The following is a 21,713-nucleotide window of genomic DNA, read 5'->3' as shown; positions in this document are numbered from 1 at the left end:
CACACTCAGGATATTAATGATATTTAAATTATTATGACCATGAAGTCTTTATTTGCATGGGTTTACATTTCGTTCTGTAAAGCATGGAAAAATCTGAGAAACACTCCCATTCAGAATGCATTGGTTTACATTTCGTTCTTTGGAGCACGGTTATTTTTATATATTTATTTATTTTCAGTTTTTGAGGAGGTGCTTCAAAGATGCAAATGTTTCTGCAATAATCCAAAATCCAATGGCAAAACCCGTTGGCTTTTTTTCGAGGGAATCCAGGGCGACGCTCACTTCCGGGTTGACCAACATACGTCATCCCTCCACCACTCTACTGTAAAAACCAACCCGGTATCACGCGATTGCGTGCTCCTGCGCACGAACGTTAATCTATTGAAGCGTGTTCCAGAGCACGATAGTCAGACTTTTTGCGTGCTACACAGAACGAAATGTAAACCAATGCATTCTGAATGGGAGTGTTCTCAGACAATTAACGTGCTCCACAAAACGGTACGAGAGAGAGAGAAAGAGAGAGAGGGAGGGACAGAGAGAGAGAGAGAGAGAGAGAGAGAGAGAGAGAGAGAGAGAGAGGCTTCAGAAAGGGTGTGCGCAGATAGTACAGTGCACCCTAGTTATGTTTATGCCAAAACCACAAATGCTATATATATATATATATATATATTGCCTATATATATGTATAGGCTATATATATAATTAGGCTATAATTATATTATTTAGCGTGTAATGAGACAATCTATAGCCAAATTGTCGAAGATGCCCGAGAATCTCGGAGCACGCAATCGTGTGATACCGGGTTGTTCAGACAGAGAGTAGGCCATGTCGTGTTGTTGCTGGAAACTGGTTTGATCAATAAAATGAATAAATGCATTAAATAAAACGTAGCCTTTTCTATCATATTGGTTTGAATGGAGCTCATACTTTGGCTCAATGTAGTTAAAATATGATTGAACATTGACCGATCTGAATTATTGTCACACTTTTATAACACTGCAAGGTGATCGTAGTTATTGGTTCGATGTTTCATCAAACAAAAATGAAAAATTGTCTTTTCAAAGTCACAATTCATGTTCTTTGGAGGTTAAACGGAACAGGGTCTGCTTTACTCATGCAGATGAGATCTACAATTTGTGTTTGTTGGTAAAAAATAGGCTACTTCTCTACTGATTCAAGGTCTTCACATAATTTATCTCAGGCCTACTTCCTCGGATGTGCTTTATTTGAAGGCTGTGAAAAGGCAACATAACAAAATGATGTGTTTCGATAATCATATTCCTCTCATCAGTATAAATAACTAACAAATTGTGATAAATGCAGAACTATGCAAACAAGTCGAACCTTTCCGCTTGTCGCTAGGAACCTTTCTGCTCCTCTTTAGGAACCTTTCCACTCCTCTCTGTTCTCCTCCGGACGCTTTTGTCGACGGACACTAAATAGCTAAGTGCGCATGCTCCGTGTCTGCCGAGCAGCTCAACCGGCCAGTTTGGGAGGACAGGAACCAGTGAAGAAACCAGTCCGCCGTGGTGAAACCAGCCGGTAAAGTAACGAGTCGGTGAAATTACCAGCTAGAGAGGATGATGAGGATCTGGTAGAACCCAATAGAAACACAACTAGAACCTCCAGAGGGGAGGGAGAACATGTAGAAGGAGAGTCTCGCCGCCACATTAAATTATGCTTTGTGTCCTCCAACAGCAACGTTGAAGTAAAACGGATGATCGGAGTCTGAGGAGGATTCATCACAGCATCATGACGGCCCTGGTAAATTGAGTCTTTACTCCCGGACCCTGTAGCCTCGGTGTGATTATGTCGTCTCTGCAGCAGTGGATATAAACGGTGATACTGATCACGGTTCAAGTGATGGAGAGGAGAGGAACAGGTTTCAGGGGTATATGAAATTTGGTCAAGTGCTTCTGTGGTATTTCACGGTTCTGCTGAAATGAACCGTTCCTTCAGGGTTGGAGAGAGTGCCTTTCTCTCTGAGGGTGGTCTCCTGGTAGGAAGGTGAGACTCCAGGTGGACCGTGATGGCGTCACCCGGAACCAAACGTAGAGACGGGGGGGAGAGTAACGCGGGTCGGAATTTTCTAGTTGGGAGCAAAAGGGATTCACCTTTCCCAAAACACTGGCTAATTCTAATAGATCATAGTAATACTATGTGTTCAGCTGCTGCAGATATGATAAAAACAAAGGATGAGGGACTGATTTCAGTAATGTGGGTCAACACTTGTCTTGTGTTGTTTGTGTCATCATTCAGTGAGTTTTCCTTTTCTCTTACGCAGGGAGGCGGAAGCTCAACGGCTACAGAGTACACAGTCAGAGTCCCCAAGTGAGTGTCTGTCTATAAAGATAGATTGATGGATATTATGTGTATATATATATATATATATATATATATATATATATATATATATAATATTCATTATATATGTAGTGTCAACAGGTTTTCAGTAACTCATGTGTGTTGTGATGTGCGTTTTGTTGCTATAGGAACACCAGTAAGAAGTACAGCATCATGGCGTTCAACGCCGGGGACAAAGTGAACTGCTCCACGTGGACTCAGGTGGGTCCCCCTGGGCGAGGACCAGAGATAACTCACACAACAACCAACCAGGCGGAGCTCAGTCTGGTCCCAATGTTACTGCTATTATATAATGAATTAATGTATCACTTATTTACTTTGTCCTATTTCCAAATGCTGTCGTTGATTGAATGAAATCGTTTTTTCATGTGTTTGTTCCCTGTTGACACGGTCCACGTTATGCTGCTGTGTGGCTCAATTTCCCAGAGTGGAGTTCACCTTCAGCTGATAAGAAATAAAGCAACAATATACTATATGGGGGTACATGTAGAGCGCACGGTTGTGTGCTGTGAAGTATTAGTCCATGATATGTTAATAGAAGAGAGCTTCACTTTTTTGAGGTTTAGAGGGGTGGGGGAGGAGGAGGAGTGAGGTAAAGGGGGAGTAGAGGTGGGGAGGAGGAGTGAGGTGGGGTGTGGAGGAAAGATGGGGAGGAGCAGGATTGAGGTAAAGGAGGAGGAGTGAGGTAAAGGAGGGGTAGAGGTGGGTTGAGGAGGAGTGGTGCGGCGGGTGTCCACTGAGAGGGGTTTCCAGACAGACTTGGCTGGTTGGGGTCCAGACCCGGTGTCTCCCCCCATGGGCTCAGCCCTGGCCCGCGGGGGTCTACAGGGCCTATAAGCTCTAGTGATGTCCAGTGTTCTGTCCCCGATCGGCCCGGAGTCCTCTAGAACGATTAGGTTGGTGCCCCGCCCCTCCTCTCACCCCAGCTCTGCCCCCCCCCAGGCCCGCATGGAGCGCGACCTGAGCGCCCGCCGGATGTACGGCGAGGAGGAGGCCCCGGACGGCGCCGCAGGGAGTGAGTTCGGCAAGAAGCAGCGCGAGGAGGCGCGCAGGAAGAAGTACGGCATCGTGACGCGGGAGTTCAAGGTGGAGGATCAGCCCTGGATCCTGAAGGTCAACGGCAAGGCCGGCAAGAGGTTAGGGGAGGAGCTTATGTGAGGGGCGTGTCCTCGTTGTTGAGGCGTCGTTAACCGCTGTGCTCTGTCAGGTTCAAAGGTCAGAAGAAGGGCGGCGTGACGGAGAATGCCTCGTATTACATCTTCACGCAGTGCCCCGACGGGGCCTTCGAAGCCTTCCCCGTCCACGGCTGGTACAACTTCGTCCCCCAGTCCAAGCACCGCACGCTGACCGCTGAGGAGGCCGAGGAGGAGTGGGGCCGGTGAGGAGGGGGGGCGGGGTAGGAGGAGGAGGGGGAGGGGGAGGGGAAGGTGGAGCCCCTGGTCTGACACCTCTGTCTCCCCCAGGAGGAACAAGGTGGTGAACCACTTCAGCATCATGCTGCAGCGCCGGCTGAGGGAGACGGAACGCGGAGGAGGAGGGGACGACGACGATGACGAGGGGGAGAAGGGCGGGAAGGGAGGCAAGAAGAAGAAGAAGAAGAAGAAAGGAGGAGGGGACCTGCGCATCACAGACCTGGAGGAGGACCTGGAGATGAGCACAGACGACAGTGACAGCAGCATGGGCGAAGGTAGAGAGAGAGAGAATACCACTGAGACTGGCACCAAGAGAGGGAGCGAGAGAGAGACTACCACCACAACCATGAGAGAGAGAGAGAGAGAGTAGAGTCCTGGTCAGTCTCTTTGGGGTTGCTAGCCTAACCCATACTAGTTATTCGACATTAGTGGCCGTCTACCTAATGAGGATTAATAAGACTAGTGTGTGTATTGGATGTGAAGGCCCTCTGAATCAGTGTCTTTCATCCTGCTGAGCAGATTGGCCTCAGGTTACCACTGACCAATAGGTCATGCAGATTAAGAACTCATTAGATCTTTATCTAATGCCTCATTAGTGCACGATATTCAAAGACTCGCTGGTTTCAAAGCAGCCTTTAAAACAGCTTGCAGGTGTTTGATGTGTTTTGCTCAAACATTCAGAAGAACAAACCAAAGCCTTACCCCTATGGACCCCTGCCTGACAACACAAGAAACAATACCACCTGTTGGTTTAAACCTCCGTTGTTAATCATTATCTCTTTCTCTGTCATCTCTCTCGCTCTTTCTCCCTGCCTCCCCCTCTCTCTCTCCCCCCCTCTCTCTGTCTCTCTTCCCCAGAGGGAGAGGGGAAGGCTAAGAAGGACAAGGAGGCCAAAGGAAAGCAAGGGAAGAAGAAGAAGAAGAAGAAGAAGGGCAGTGACAATGAGGCGGCCGAGGACAGCGATGACGGAGACTACGAAGGGCTGGAGGTCGACTACATGTCTGATGAGAGCAGGTAGGGGGGAGGAAGGGGGGAGACTACGAAGGGCTCGAGGTCGCCTACATGTCTGACGAGAGCAGGTGGGGGGAGGAGGAAGGAAGGAGACTGAGGGCCTGGAGCTGGACTACATATCCGACGAGAGCAGGTGATGGGAATCCATCAGGTGATGTGACGCAGCCCCTCGAGTTTGTCTGAGGGCCCAGTGGATCCCTCTGGTCGGAGAATGAACAAAAACATAGGATTTCAACGCTTTTGTCTAAATGGGGGACGTATTTCAGTGATAAAATAACATCATCGCTACGTTGACGATCATAGAAGACCTAAATAGTTTTGGGTTCACTGTCTCTTTTCAGCGTGGTACATTATGTTCCACACTCGACGTCCCTTAACCTGCAGTGACTCTCCTGCCTCAGAGCTCCTGGGTGTAACTCCTCTGTTCCTATCAGGGTTTAACCTCTGTGTGTTCTCCTCCTGCAGCTCTGAGGAGGAGCCGGAGACCAAGAGCAACCAGAACAAAGGAGAGGGCGTCCCCAAAGGTCAGAGCGGATGACCGCAATGAGTGGATGAACACCAGAATGATTGATGAATACTTGAATGAATGATGAATACTAGGGATGCACCAAATTTTCGGCCGAAAATGGCCCAAAAGCGCATTTTCGGTTTTCGGCCGAAATACTTTTATCACCGAAAGAACACGGCCGAAACAGAAATTTGTGATGACGCAAACAAAAAGCGCGGCCAGCATACGCTTGTCTGGATAAGCGCCAACATGTCTGCGGTGTGGACGTTTTTCCATGTTTCTGAGAAAGACCCACGTATAGTGATTTGCAAAAATTAGAATGCCTTGATTTTAATGAAGTTAGTACACAGTCATAGCCATAAAAGCAATGGTGGTGGTTGTATTATCGAGTATAAACGGTATAAACTTTGAAACTAGGTCAACCGCCATCTTCTCCGTCAACTCTCCTCTCACAGTCGTTGACAGCGTCTGGCAGCGCGCCAATTCTCGGTGACGGCGTCTTATAACGTGTAGTTGTCACTAGGCAACAAACGGAGAGGACGCTGGCGCTGTCTGTTCGCCGCTTCTCCAAGCAATTTTTGGGCCAATTTTGGCCAATTCTATTTTAAAAAGTGATTTTTTGTGGACATATAATCTCTACTTGGTTCCCTGCAAGCTACATCAGCGACGAAAAGCAAGCTTATGGACTGTCTTTAGTTGTTCCAGTGTTATTGTGAAGAGCCGTGTAGCTCACTTGCTATTTTGGCGTCCCTAGCAACGGCTAAAAACAACGGCTAAAAACAAGTAGCCGGTGTGACTTTTTCCTGGTCACTGCTGGCGTTTTTTTCGGTGATCCTGGTGAGGAATATGCCCTGGTCAACCTGCTAAGCTGTCTCTACTGTCTCGTGGATTTTCTGCACTGCCTCCCAGCTCTTCCCCAGATGCTTCGGGTCCGTACCTAGCTGCTAACAGGCAAACATCACTCAACATCAGGTTCGATGTTGACGTACTTCGCCCCACAGCTGCTGAAGTACAACAATCGCTCCATCCCACCCTGTATTTCCACCATTAAGCAGCTAGGACTATTGCGTAGACCTCGATATATCCACAGAGGCTCAGGGAGAAACTTTATTTATGGTCAGCCTGCCGGCTTCATCACATCCATCAGGTCCGCTGAGACGGCTGAGGGCAAAAGACGAAACATCGCGAGATCCCCGCACTCCCGGCTGGATAGATTTCATGGAGTGGATTCCAACCTGCGCGGAGTGGATTTTAAGGCTCTGCGACCTGTACAGAGAATAACAGTCACTGGTCAAATTTGAACTTTTCAACACATTTTTAAAAGGCTGTATTTGTATTGCAATAAACATAAATCCATCCTTTTTTATAGTTGACGCGCAGGGCTCTACAGTGCGCCCATTTCACTCGCATTTGCGAGTGAATATTTTGGCGTGCGAACGAGAAAAACAAAACAGGAGCATGCGTGCGAGTGACTTCTCCACAGCGCACTATACTGTGCGTTCACACCAAACGCGAAGGGGGGATACGATTCCATACAAAGCAGCGATTCCATTTGCATCGCGACACTTTTGCCCGGCACGGGCGAGCGCGTTCACGTGGATTTCAGGTGGATTTGCAGCACGCCACTTTTGCTCGAGTTGAAACATTAAACTTTGCCGCGACATTCGCGTGATGACAGCCAATCAGCGTTCAACAGCGTGGTCACTGAGTGACGTGTGCAACGTAACAGCCAATCAGTTTTCAACCGGCAAACCGTTCCCTGCAGTGCAGTCCGGGGTGAACCGCAGCATGGAGGAGAAAGTGATTGTTGCCGTTTGCGACTCCCGAGCTCTATATAGAATAGTATATGATATAATATAATTGTATTGCATTTATAATATCACGGCCAAAAGCTCTGTGCGCCTCTGGATGGACGTAGCGCGGGGAGCACTACGGGAGGGTTTAGCGGGTTTGTTCGCCTACGTTGCTATGGTTACCAATCTTGTGTGTTCCAACGTTTATTAAGTATCTAAATCGCTGTCTGATCAATACTTAATTCACTGCCTTTTCCGTGGTCATTACAATATTATGAATATACTGCGTGGAGAAACTTAATGCTGTTACTGTAGTCGATAAAGTCTACAAATTCACCCCCCGACTGGTTGAAGGATTTCGGGTGGCTAGTTTATGATGCTAAGTCTGTACATTTTGTAAGGTAGCCCCATCGGCAATGGCAGGCTCCTCTGTTTATAACGGGAACCCTAATCTGGAACGCGATGCTGTGGTGAAACACATCGAGTCCACTTGGCATTCTCGCTGTCCCGATTTCTATATAAATCGCACCCAGTCCCAGCCCAATAACCCCTGGTACGGTGGAAGCAGAAATTGGTGCTGTTTTGTGTAGCCTAAATTGAATCTTGTCTATTTATTTGTCTTAATTTTGCTTTAGTAAATTGGTGCTGTTGGTGTGTGCAATTTCTGCACGCTAATAAATGTTCTAAACAAAAACCTATTGTGCCCCCATTTTTTTTCCTGTGCTCCTAAATTTTTTAACTTAGGGGCACGAGTGCTCCTGAAATTTTTTTTTAGTGTAGAGCCCTGGTTGACGGGGAGAATTTATATCCTAGATTATAATTGTTTTATCTTAGGTTGAACAGAACAATCAGTGTAAGAGGTTTGGCCAACATAATAATCGAAATAAACAAGAACCTGGATTCGGGGATTCAGTCTGTATCTGGGGGACGAGACAGACGAACAGTAAAACACCCATGGAAACAAAAGGTGTTTATATGGTTGCAAGCTAGAAACATACAGGGCTCACAACAAAACGGTCGAGAAAACAATTTTTACAGGGCTCACAACAAAATGGTTGAGCAAACACATTTGTACAGAGGCTATCAACATCAAGAATACCACGAAGACAAAGGCCACCCAAGGGTACTTTCAATTTCAAAAGCAACACGGCCGAGTCGGCGTCTGATTTACAGTCTTCTTTTTCTTTCAGTTCACGCTATTCCTGAAAAGCTTGCCCAACGTTTACTCGTGTCTGGCCTCTCTGCCGGTCCCTTTTCTCTTCTTCTGTTCCTCCGACATTGGGTTTCTCTGTCTCTTTTTAGTCGGTTGATCTATGATGAATATAACAATCCCTTAGTGACTTGTGTTTATATCGAGCCGGTTCCGTGTTTGGGGGTCTGTGCCGTAAAGCAATTCGTTACTTCGCGAGACCCGAGACTCCCGCGAGAGTGGGCGGCGGGTCGCCGGCAGAAACATATTCCTTTTCTCCGCCAAGATGCGCAAGGGTGAGTCGAAACAACGAACAATAATGTATAATAGAACCATCGCAATGACTATTAGCCTGTTATATTAAGGTAAATCAAGCCAAAAAAGTTGCATAGTTCCCCTTTCACTCGTGTCTACAATCTGATTTTCGAGGATATCCGCTGCGTCACATCCGGATTGTGTCGGTCCGAACAGAGCAAGTTGCATATGCGCTTTTTCACTGGAGAGGCGACATGGGTAAATGACACACCCACCAATCGACCCAGAAATGGATGCAGAACCATCAGCATAACTCTCAACCTGCATACTTAATGTAATTTTGGCTAAAAAAGTTGCATAGTGGGCCTTTAAATAATAAATCCAGCTTGATTGAAGAGCATATCAGGGAAAAAGGACTTGACTTCATGTGTCTAACAGAAACCTGGCACCAGCCAGAGGTTTACTCTGCCCTAAACGAAGCCTGTCCCCCAGGCTACAGTTACTTGGAGGCAGCCCGCAGAACTGGACGCGGTGGTGGCCTAGCTGTCATCCACAAACAGGACCTGGAGTTGTCCCCCATGGTGCTGCCTACAACTTCCTCCTGTGAATGTCTTGCATTCACATGCAAGCCCCCCCATCCCATGACTGTTCTACTCATATACAGGCCCCCAAAACCCAACTCTGCTTTCATCCCGGAAATGTCTGATCTCCTCACAACACTCTGTACTACCTCTGCCAATACCATCATTCTGGGTGATTTAAATATTCATGTTGACACCCCCTCATGCCAGCCCGCTGCTGATTTTCTTCAGCTGCTAGACTCCCTCAACCTACAACAACATGTTGATGCCCCCACACACTCCAGAGGACACACAATTGACCTGGTCATCTCAAACTCCGCCCCCATCAGCAACCTACAGGTCTATCATCTTGGCGTCTCGGATCACAGAGTTGTGTCAATGGAGCTCCCTTTTCCTTCCTCCCACACCAAACCAAAGCGGCAGATCCACTTCAGGAATGTGAAAAATATCAACATGGATGCCCTGGCCCTGGACCTTCAACATCTCTCCTCTGGCTCAACTGACTCCCTCTCTGTTGCTGACTCAGTGGACTTATACAACCAGTCCCTGAGCAGTCTCCTGGATCTCCACGCCCCCTTAACATCGAGGTCAGTCTCCTTCTCGCGCTCCGCACCCTGGTACACCAGTGAACTACGTACAATGAAGGCTGCTGGGCATGTCCTTGAGCGGCGACTCAAGGCCTCTGGTCTGACCGTTTACAAACAGGCATACAGGGAACACAGGAGGGCATATGCTGAAGCCCTGAATAATGCACGGTCCAGGTTCTATTCCACAATAATCAACAATAGCCCTGGTAACTCCAAACAGCTCTTTTCAACTATCAATCACCTTCTCAAACCCCCTTTACCATCCCAATCTGATGTCACCACGGAGAGGTGCAACATGCACATCAACTTTTTTAAACAAAAAGTGAATAACATCCGCTCACACCTCTCCACCACTACTGTCCTGCCCCTTCCAACTGCTGACCCACCGTTTGACTCTGTCCAGACCCTCTGCTCCTTCTCCAGCATCACAAAGGAAGAGGTGGAGGACGTCATCAGGAAAATGAAGCCATCCACCTGTGCACTAGACCCCTTCCCTACAGCTCTGCTGAAGGCCAACATCTCTGCTGTCTCTCCACTCATCACCAATATCATTAACCACTCCCTCCTGGCCGGCCATATCCCATCTGCATTAAAAACTGCTGTCATCAGACCAACATTAAAAAAAAACTACCCTTGATCCAGAAGTCCTCTCCAACTACAGGCCCATCTCAAATCTCCCATTTCTGTCAAAAGTTCTGGAAAAAACTGTTGCAGCACAACTCCAGGATCACCTCATACAACATCACTTGTTTGAAAAATTCCAGTCTGGTTTCCGCTATGGCCACAGTACAGAAACAGCCTTGGTCAGGGTCACAAATGACCTCCTGATGGCAGCAGACACCGGCTCCCCATCTCTCCTCATCCTCCTGGACTTAACAGCTGCTTTTGATACGGTTGACCACAATATTCTCCTTCACCGCCTGCAATACACCATTGGACTATCAGGAAATGTAAAGAACTGGTTCACCTCGTACCTCACTGACAGAACTGAGCACGTTGCCCTGGGCAAAGCAAAATCACACACCAACAACGTCAACTGCGGTGTCCCCCAGGGCTCGGTGTTGGGCCCCACACTGTTCTCACTGTACATGCTTCCCCTGGGTAGTGTCATTAGCAGGCATGGCTTATCTTACCACTGCTATGCTGATGATACACAGCTCTACATCAGGACAACCCCCACTTCTTCTGCCCCTCTGCCAACATCCACACTGACCACCTGCCTGGAGGAGATAGAGGCGTGGATGAAGCTCAACTTCCTATAACTTAACAGCCATAAAACGGAAGCCATCCTTGTTGGCACGCCACATCAGCTCCGCTCCCCCACCATCACCAATATCACCTTCTCTGGCCAAAACATCCCCCTTTCCGCATCCGTCACCAACCTCGGTGTTAAAATGGACCCACAACTTAATTTTGACACCCACATCAAACACCTCTGTAAGACAGCATTATACCACCTCAGGAACATCGCCAAACTCCGCCAATCACTCACCCTGGCTGATGCAGAGAAGCTCGTCCATGCCTTTGTCTCCTCCAGGTTGGACTACTGCAATGCACTCCTCATTGGGATCCCTGGCAAGAGCATCCAGAGGCTCCAATACATTCAAAACAGTGCTGCCAGGGTCCTGATGAAGGTGCGCAAGCATGACCACATCACCCCCATCCTGAAATCACTGCACTGGCTCCCTGTCCCACTCAGAATTGAGTACAAGGTCTCCCTCCTCACCCACCAGTGCCTTCTCGGACTTGCCCCCCTCTACCTTCAGGAACTCCTCACCCCCCCGACAACCTCACGTACACTCCGTTCAGGATCCACTCACACCCTCCAAACCCGACATACGAAGCTGTGCACCATGGGTGATCGGGCCTTTTCTGCTGCTGCCCCTAGACTATGGAACGCCCTCCCTGACCACCTGAGGGCTCCACAGACTACAGCTCTTTTTAAACGGAACCTCAAAACCCATCTCTTTAAAAGAGCATTTAGCTAAACTTTCTTTGAGGTTCCCCCTTTTAATAGTTTTTTTTTCTCTGAAGCACTTTGAGATTCTTGAATATAAAGTGCATTATAAATTAAATTTATTATTATTATTATAACGTTCTATATATAATAGTATAATATAATTTTATATATAATATCACGGCCAAAAGCTCTGTGCGCCTCCGGATGGCCGTAGCGCGGGGAGCTCCCATAGGGATTGGGCTTTGCAGGGTTTGTTTACCGGCGTTGCTATGGTTACCGGTCTTGCGTGTTCCAACGCTTTAATAGGTAGCCTAATAGGTTTGTATATATATTTTTTTTAATGAAAAAACACATAAAAAATAAAACTGTGCAAAGACAAACTGCCAAACTTTTAACCTAATACCGTATAACGTGGCAACCCTATATGGTACTAACAATTGTCATAATAATTTCTTTCTGTGTTTTCGGTTTTCGGCCTTGGTTTCCTCATTTTCGGTTTCGGCCAAGAATTTTCATTTCGGTGCATTCCTAATGAATACCGTAGTGAATGGATGAATACAGGTATGAATGGATGAATACCAGAATGAATGGATGAATCCAGTCATGTAAACGCCAGGTGTGGGACGCTGTTATGGTCGAGCTGTTAGGAGACAGTGAGTGCATGTGTCTCTGACATGGGCTGCCCTAGTGACCTAGTGGGAATCAAAGCCTGAACCTGGCAGTGGTCCTGCTCTGACGTGGGACTTGGAGAGGGGAGGCTGTGTTTTAGTAGAATCCACCTGACACCAGGGGCGCTGGAGTGGGGGTCCATCCGGAGATGGTGACATGATGATCACTCTCCTCCCTCCTCTCGGCAGGCATCGACGAGGCCACGGAGAGCGAGGAGGAGAGCGAGGAGGAGAAACCCAACGAGGAGGAGACGAAGGAGGGAGAGGAGGAGGAGGAGGAGGGTAAAAAGACGCCGGTGCAGACAGAGAAGAAGAAGAAGAAAGGTGAGTCCTCCAGCGGTATGAATGGAACCTGACGTCCTCCCATCCCTGTTCTGTCGCACTGAGCGAGAGGCTGTGTGGTGTGCTGTGTGTCGTGGAGCTCCAGCGATGTTGATGAAGCTAACCATTGTCTCTGCTCCTCCAGACAGCAGCGGGGAGTCGGACAGCTCTGACGACAGCGACATCGAGGGCGAGGCGGCATCTGCTCTGTTCATGGCGGTGAGTCTCTCTGGGGTCTATACCCCCATCCCGAGGGCTTGGGTTCAGACCCCGATGCCCCGAGTCTCCCTGGAGAGCCCGGCTCATTAGCCACACCCTTCTGAAATGACAAAAGCCTCTAAATGGGTCCTCCTATGTTCCCCCCCTCAGAAGAAACGCACCCCTCCCAAGCGGGGGGGCGGGCGTGGGTCGGGGGGCAGCTCGCGGGCCTCCAGCCGGCCCGGGACCCCCTCCATCGACACGGCCGCAACCTCCAACACGCTGAGGGCCGCTGCCAGCAAGCTGGAGCAGGGTGGGTCTGTGTGGGTGGTTGGTCTGTGTGTGTGGGTGGTTGGTCTGTGTGTGTGGGTGGTTGGTCTGTGTGTGTGGGTGGTTGGTCTGTGTGTGTGTGTTGTTGGTCTGTGTGTGTGTTGTGGTCTTGTCTGTGTGTGTTGTTCTGTGGGTGTGTTGTTGGTCTGTCTCTGTGTGTGTGTTGTGGGTCTGTCTCTGTGGGTGTGTTGTTGTTCTGTCTCTCTGTGTGTGTTATTGTTCTGTCTGTGTGTGTGTGTGTTGTTAGTCTGTCTGTGTGTGTGTTGTTAGTCTGTGTGTGTGTGTTGTTAGTCTGTGTCTGTGTGTGTGTGTTGTTGGTCTGTGTGTGTGTGTGTGTGTGTTGTTGGTCTGTCTGTGTGTTCGTGTGTGTTGTTGGTCTGTGTGTTTGTGTGTTGGATGCGATCTGTCTGCGTTAATTGTGTGTGTGTGTAATGCTTTTTATGTGTGTGTGTGCACTGCTGTGTAACTGCATGTGTGTGTGTGTGTGTGTGTGTGTGTGTAGGTAAGAGGCCCCCCGCGGCCCCCTCCACCGATTCCCCGGCTGCCAAGAGGCTGAAGATGGAGCCGGCCGGCCAGAGCCCCGCCCCATCCGGGAAGACCACCCCTCAGCCCCCCTCCGGGAAGTCCACCCCCAGCACCAGGTACACCATCACTACCAGTACCATCACCACTATCACCATCACTACCAGTATCACCATCATCCCTACCAGTATCAACACCACCACTACCAGTATCATCACCACCATCACTACCAGTATCATCACCACTATCACCACCATCACTGCAAGTATCTCCACCATCAATACCAGTATCACCACCATATTTAGTTTCTCCTCTTCCCTCAAAGCGCTTTGCGAGGCGCAGCAGACAGGCCATGTGGGGGAGGAAGAGGAGGAGGAGATTATAACCCCCCCCCCCCCCCCCCCCCCAATCTCCTCAGTCATCGACATGCAGCTGACTGAGGAGGCTGTGCGGCGCAACCTGCTCCTCCTCCTCCTCAATTGTACCCCCTCTCTCCTCCTCCAGTGACGTCCAGCTGACAGAGGAGGCGGTGCGCCGCTACCTGATCCGTAAGCCCATGACCACCAAGGACCTGCTGAAGAAGTTCCAGACCAAGCGGACGGGGCTGAGCAGCGAGCAGACGGTCAACGTGCTCGCCCAGATCCTCAAGCGGCTCAACCCCGAGCGCAAGAACGTCAACGACAAGATGCACTTCTACCTCACAGAGTGAGAGGCTGCTGGTCGCCATAGCAACGCCTGGAGGATGGGAATGATGATGGTGTGAAGTTCACAAGTTAGCATTTAGGTTAGAGAGTGGAAACTTTGTTTTATGTTGTGCTTTTTTTGTTGATAGGTTTGTAATAAAATAATAAAAAAAAATAAGGATTTTTCTTTTTTTTAGTTTCTGGCAGTGTGTCTACCACCCCTTGCCCACTGCATCTGTCCGTTGACGGATCTCATTGACTTTGCATGGGGCGATCCCGAAATGCAATTTTGGTCTGTCTGCACTGTCTCTTGCTTTCAGAAGTTGAGCAAATTCAGATCTTGGCTCTGTCTGCCAATACCACTCCCCCTTCTGTCAGACACTGCACATCTACTGCATGGAGAAACCAACGTGATGATTTTGAATTTCGCAATCTCTCTAATTGACTAATAATTAGCTGTGATTAGAGTTGTGTTTGTTAGTGTTGTGGTGAGGTGTGTTGCAGTGGGTTGGGCCGGCCCCCCGACTAGACTAGTCTGCACACACCCCCTCTGACCTGGACCACATGACCTCTTCCACGGCGACAATAACCGAGCCCCGCCCATAGCATCCACTGTGACTTTCACACGTCCTGCCATGCGTGTGTGTCTGGTTCGTGTGGGTCTGGTGTGTGTGTGAGATGCATAACAATCTGATCGCCTCACTGGGGGGGGGGTTATAAGTTATCTGCTCTGTCTCTCACACACACACATACACTCACACACAGGTATGTGTGCAGATACACAATACTAGCACATGTTTCACACAAAAACAAACGGGGAGGGAACAGGAAGGTGGGGGTGGGGGGAGGGAGTGAGAATAGGGGGAGAAGGGTCGAGGGGAGTGAGGGGGAGAAGGGTTGGTGGGGGGGGGGGGGGGAGGGGGGGAGTGCCTGTAGGGCAGGTCACTGTCAGGCTGGGCTCGGAGCTGTCAGGTTATTCTACGCTCTGCTGAGAAACCAACACAAAGTTCCTCTGGGCCTCGCTTGGATACGCACACACTAACACACACAAAAACACACACACTCCTAATTCCCCGGGGTCCACTGCATGCCACACAGCCCGCCTGTCCTACACACACGTCATGTGCAGACACACACAACGCCTTGAGGTCTGTTGAATGCCATGCATGCTTTGTCACTTACACACTTATACACACACACACTGTGGCATCCACAACACACACACACACACTACGCAGTCGCCATAAACACGCACTCTATATAATGAACTTCAGGTTGCCTCATTTTAATGCAATGTTTGCCAATATCAAGATAGCAGCTGGATTACCGTAAATAAAGGGATCGGGGTGAACTCTGAAAACAGTCTATTGCATCTATTGCAATTTGTCCCTCGAGTATGGTTTATTGATAGTATGAATCATTTATTGGCATAAAAATGCTCTTACTGTTTGCTTATTAATGTTTGCCCATAGCTTTGTTTAGATAGTTGGTGGAGTTACAAACCCTAATGTGTTGTTTTTCTACAACTTTGCTGTAGAAAGCTCAGGCGAGGCAGGTTTCAGAGTGCGCTGCTGTGATGCTGAGAGGCCAGCTGGAGGAGGAGGAGAGATCAATTATGTAAAAGTCGTTCACAAACAAACCTCAACAGCTATTGCCGTAGATTATGGTTTTACTGTAAAGAAAACCGTGAATCAGGAGTCGTGTTTCTGATCTGAAATCAGAAGGCAAACATAGATGGTGTCTGCGTGTATAGAGCAGAGTTGTGTTTCCTTTTAGCTCGCTTTGAGTAGCTCATGGGATTTGAGGGTTGCAATCTGCTACATGCCACCTGAATGATTTTAACTTGGCTTCTCCATACCAGGACACAGGGTTGGTGGTGGTTATGGTGGTAGTGGTGGTTAGGTTGGTGTGGTGGAGGGGCTGGGGCTGATTCTGGTGGAGGTGGTGATGTTGCTGGTGGTTTTGGTGGTGTTGAAGCCGGTTTATTGTATGGTTTGAAGACCATGATACATGACGATGGTGCTCCATGCTGAGGCCACGTTTATACGTAGCAGGGTATTTACGTTTTCCAAAATAACATTGTGCAGACATCGTTTTCAAAAGAGTTGTCGTTTACAGCAAAACGCATAAATACGCCGTCGAGCGCCATTATAACTATGCCAAACCTATGGGCGGCAGTGTAGGGAGAAGGATAAAGCCATGAAAGCCAATCAGAATCCTCAGAATCAACAACAACGAATAACACGAGGGTCTTCCTGTAACAAACAAACTGTAAACATAGGGCGCTCATATGGCGTGAAGCATTTCCTGGCGCATAATGTGACGCTTCAGAACCTAAAACCCTGTTTCTCCCCATTGACACGACAACACATAACCGGCGTTTTCAGAAATCTCCACTTCGGCCGGAGTTTTTAGAAATGATCGTTTTCTGTGATAAAAACAGCGTTTTCGTGTAAATGAGAGGCCAAACCGCGTGGAAATATCTGCGTTTTCCCTTCGTGCAAACGGGGCCTGAGTGTGTGGGGTGATGGCTGGTTTCACCTGTACACACTGATTAATTGATAGCCAACAGGTGGGGAGCCTCACCCAGCACCAGAGTCTATTCCTTCTGAACCTCAAACCAGCCATCATCCACACACTACACAGTGTCACCCCTTCTCTGCAATTCAGCTGTCCTCACATGGATGGAGGGAGATGTTTCCCTGAAGGCCAGTTCTGCATCGCTGCCAGTACAACAGACTACCTGTGTCTGTGGAGGGCAGTTATGTACTGAGCAGCAGTTACTAAGACACACATGTGAACACGTGCAGCGGGGAGAGATGATACAGAACGGGCCTCAGTAGAAATAGTGGAAGCCTACAACATATAGATGTTCCATAACAGAAGGAGGTTGCTTTTTGTCCGTCTGGATGATAATTCTTCAAAAGTACATAATCTTTCCATACCTCACATGTGTATCTTTGTGTGTGTGCCTTATATGTTTAAAATATCTGCTTTCTGTAGGGAGCGGTTATCAACTGAGACAATGCACTCATAGAAACACTTACTTTGTACGCCCAAAAATGAATGACGAAGACTGAGAGAGAAAAAAGGAGAGACACTAAACAAAATGGATGACAGGTGAACAGATTGCTGAGGTGAAGAAGGTGAATAACAGGCAGAGCTGATGGCTGTAGCAGAGATGGTGGACAGAGGGAGACATTCACCTACCAGTAAAACACCTCAGCAGTACCTCAGCTAACTGCAGGGAGTTGCTCTGAGCTTGGCTGGTCCAGGTTTGATGGTGGAACATTGAAAGTGATCGTACATTCAAGTGTTTTAAGCCCAGTTCAGACCAAAGATTCACCTTGCAACGGCTTGCAACGAGACGGTTTTAGAACGTCGCAGGGGCGGTGTGAACGGGTCGTTGCAAGCCGTTGCAAGGAGTTGCAAGGCGTCGCAAGGCGTTGCGAGGAGTCGCCAGAGATTGAACATGTCAAATCGCAAGGTCCAGTTTTAGAACGCGGCGATTTAACTATTCCTCTTCAGCCAATCACAGCACAGAACAACTTGTACGTCACGGCCTTACTCCGTCCCGGTACCGTACTGTCCACTCCAGTTTAAAAAGATCCGAAGTCGAGCCGACGTCAGATGTGAGTTGTCCAGATTGGCGTAGGCACCCTGTTTCTGCCGCTGAAGTACCCAACTGCGGCTCCATATTCTTGGCTTTATAACTCGCCGTCTTCTCCTTTTCATGATTAAAGCCACAGCAAAAACTGCGACCATTTCACTCTCACTAACATAATTAGGCCTGTTTATAATTAAGTTATCCATCTCCAAGTAGTTGAGCCGATGGTGAACTATGACAGATCAATCTGAAATTCAACTAACGGAAAATGCAATGTATCCAACAACGGGTAATCTAAACTAACTGTAAGCTCCAGCTATTTACTCCAATGCAGATGTAGTGGAGAATGACAAAACTTAGTAACTCTAGCCTACTCTCAAGTAAAATAAAAAGAAAACTAATTGCAAACCTAACTTATCACAAACCTAACTAATCCCTAACCTACGCAAATGATGATGTTGCGGCTCTCAGCTGTGCCAGAGCGTTCACAGTTGCTATGGAAACCACCTAGCGTCGCAGCCCGTTGCAGCGCGTTGGAAATGGAGGAAATGGAGACCTGAAGGTCTCCATTTCCTCTTCCTGTTTCCGTCTCTCTTACCTCTTTATGTCTCCCTGTCTTTCTTTGTTATTTTATCCCCTTGTTATTTCGTCCTTGTGTTCTTCCATTCCTTCTGAAAGGAGTCTTTCTCTGTTTCTCCTCATTGCTCTCTCTCTCTCTCCCTATCTATGTCTCTCTTTGTGTGTGGAGTCGTGTTGCCTCCTGGCCTGTGTTCCCCCATCTCCACTCAAACACCTTCACACCTTCTATTGACTTTCTGTACACCGCTCTCCCCCTGTCCTCTCTCATCTCCGTCACCGCCACCACTCCTCACTCTGTGTGTCTCTCTCTCCATCTCTCTCTCTGTCTGTCTCTCTCTCTCTCCCTCTCTCTGTGTGTCTCTCTCTCCCCCTCTCTCTGTGTGTGTGTGTGTGTCTCTCTCTCCCCTCCCTCTCTCTCTCTCTCTCTCTCTCTGTGTGTCTCTCTCTCCCTCTCTCTCCCATGGGGTCGTGTTGGACGGACAAATAGAGCTCCTGGTTGGTGTGGTCAGAGCTCCTGGTGGATGTGGTCAGAGCCCCTGATGGGTGTGGTCAGAGCTCCTGGTGGGAGTGGTCAGAGCCCCTGGTGGGTGTGGTCAGAGCTCTTCGTGGGTGTGGTCAGGGATCCTGGTGGGTGTGGTCAGGGCTCCTGGGGGGTGTGGTCAGGGCTCCTGGGGGGTGTGCTCAGGGCTCTTGGTGGGCATGGTAAGGGCTCCTGATGGTTGTGGTCAGTGGTCCTGGTGGGTGTGGTCAGGGCCCCTGGTGGGTGTGGTCAGGGCTCCTGGTGGGTGTGGTCAGGGCTCCTGGGGGGGGTGCTCAGGGCTCCTGGTGGGCGTGGTCTGTACTTCAGTACCAGGAGCGGCAGCTGTAATAGAAACACAAGGTGTTGTTGAAGGCCACACACATTCCTTTAATTTAATAACATTTCATGGAATTCAATTCATTTAAATTGTGTTCTATATATTTTTTTCATTTGTCGACATATTGCACATGGGACGAATGGAAAGGAATTAATTTCCATAGAGATCAATGGAATTAAACTGAACCACACTTCCCCCTGAAGGGGACAAATGGAGATTCTCTTCCCCGTGTAAATCCTCCAAGAACAAGAAGTGAATGTAGGCCAACGGCTGAGACAGAGCGCGCACCAGTAGACAGAAAGCAGGTATAGACAGGAAGCTTGTGTAAGCAGGAAGCAGGTGTTAACAGGAAGCACAAGTAAACAGGAAGTGTGTGTAAACAAGAAGCGAGTGTAAACAGGAAGCAGTTGAAATCACGCAGTGCATTCTAGATTCCTTGTTGACTGCAGTATGTCAGTTTGGTTTCAAGTCCTAAATCTCCTCCCCAGCGTAGCAAGGAACCACTTCCACCCTAATCTACAGCCATCGACCCCCACCTCCACCCTAATTTACAGCCACCGACCCCCACCTCCGACCTAACCTACAGCCATCAACCCCCACCTCGACCCTAACCTACAGCCTTCGACCCCCACCTCCACCCTAATTTACAGCCATCAACCCCCACCTCCACCCTAACCTACAGCCATCGACCCCCACCTCCACCCTAATCTACAGCCATCGACCCCCACATAAACCCTAACCTACAGTGACCACCCTCCCCCGGCCCAGGGGTGGCAGCTCCACCACCTGGGCCAATCACAGACCTCCATCTCCCGCCCCAGATGGTGTGATGGGGCAGTTGACGGGGTGCCAATCACAGGCCTCACTTTCCCGCCCTCAGACGGTGTGATGGGGCAGTTGACGGGGAGCCAGTGGCGGCGTGCCAGACACTGGCTCCCCGTGTATGTGGCTGCTGACCCACTTCCCAGCGGACGAACTTGGCTGAGCACGTTGTTGTGCTCTTTCTCCTGCTCTCATACCTGAGGATGATGATGATGAAGCTCTCACAGACGTCCGAGAGCCAGCGGAGCTCCGACCTGATTACCCAGAGTCAGTCTGTCTGTCTGTCAGGACACTGGGGCCCAGAGTCAGTCTGTCTGTCAGGACACTGGGGCCCAGAGTCAGTCTGTCTGTCAGGACACTTGGGCCCAGAGTCAGTCTGTCTGTCAGGACACTGGGGCCCAGAGTCAGTCTGTCTGTCAGGACACTGGGGCCAGAGTCAGTCTGTCTGTCTGTCTGTCAGGACACTGGGGGCCAGAGTCAGTCTGTCTGTCAGGACACTGGGGCCCAGAGTCAGTCTGTCGGTCAGGACACTGGGGGCCAGAGTCAGTCTGTCTGTCAGGACACTGGGGGCCCACAGTGAGTCAGTCAGTCTGTCAGGACATGGCGGGCCGGGGTCTCACTGTCAGAGGCGGGGGGATTTAACACTGAAGGGGAGAGAGGGAGGAGAGGGGGAGAGGAGTGGAGAGGAGAGGAGAGGGGAAGAAAGGATGGAAACGAAACAGGGTGAAGAAGAGGAGGAGTGAGAGATGTACTCTCCATTGTCTCGTGACATGATCTCATTTGGCCCCTGTGCTTCAGTCCTGCCCTCTTAAACGACCTCCTGAAAATGTGGCCCCTCTAAAGGGCTCCTGGTGTGTAAAGGGGGGAGGGGTCCGGCCCTTAGCCTCTAATTGACTGACTGATGGGCCGCATTCCTGCTGGGCCCCGGGAAAAAGCGCCCAGTCAGCAGATATCCTCGCCCGGGTCCCGGCGCGCTCCAAACCTCCATTATTCACAGCTTATGAATAAGGCACGCAATACCTGCTCTCTGTAGCAACAGCAGAGCGCGGAATCTAGCGAGTGTCAAGATCAACACGGAGGGTTGATCACACACACACACACACATCGCTGTGTGTGTGTGTGTGTGTGTGTGTGTGTGTGTGTGTGTGTGTGTGTGTGTGTGTGTGTGTGTGTGTGTGTGTGTGTGTGTGTAAGTATGTGTGAGTTTGTGTGTGTGCTTGAGTTTGGGATTTTGTATGTGTGTGTATATGTGGGTGTCAGTATGTGTGAGTTTGCATGTTTGCGTTTATTTGTTTGTGTGTGTGTCTTTGTGTTTGCATGTGTCTGTGTGTGTGCGTTTGAGTGCGTGTGTGTGTGTGCATATTATGTGTAATAGAGTGGTTGCTATGGTTAATTGATAAGAAATCTCAGCACAGGGGGGTTGGGGGGATGTTAAGCTGATGAAGACGTTGAGCTGCGGTTGGAG

At 49.2% G+C, this 21,713-nt stretch overlaps 1 protein-coding gene across 1 annotated transcript; it reads left to right on the top strand.

Moving 5' to 3' along the window:
* The first annotated feature begins 1,484 nt into the window (after nucleotides 1-1,484).
* gtf2f1 (general transcription factor IIF, polypeptide 1) lies at nucleotides 1,485-14,574 on the top strand. Its single transcript, XM_060072891.1, has 13 exons — nucleotides 1,485-1,764; nucleotides 2,285-2,331; nucleotides 2,493-2,565; nucleotides 3,307-3,500; nucleotides 3,572-3,742; nucleotides 3,828-4,051; nucleotides 4,635-4,791; nucleotides 5,254-5,312; nucleotides 12,519-12,653; nucleotides 12,796-12,869; nucleotides 13,020-13,161; nucleotides 13,681-13,819; nucleotides 14,205-14,574. The coding sequence occupies exons 1-13, from the start codon at nucleotides 1,753-1,755 to the stop codon at nucleotides 14,407-14,409; spliced, it is 1,632 nt and encodes a 543-aa protein (XP_059928874.1). The 5' UTR covers nucleotides 1,485-1,752; the 3' UTR covers nucleotides 14,410-14,574.
* Nucleotides 14,575-21,713: the final 7,139 nt, after the last annotated feature.

Source organism: Gadus macrocephalus, chromosome 2, assembly GCF_031168955.1.
Source record: "Gadus macrocephalus chromosome 2, ASM3116895v1".
In the NCBI taxonomy this organism is placed as follows: Eukaryota; Metazoa; Chordata; class Actinopteri; order Gadiformes; family Gadidae; genus Gadus; species Gadus macrocephalus.
Note: the sequence above shows the minus strand (reverse complement) of the source record. Positions and strands in the feature narration are given on the sequence as shown.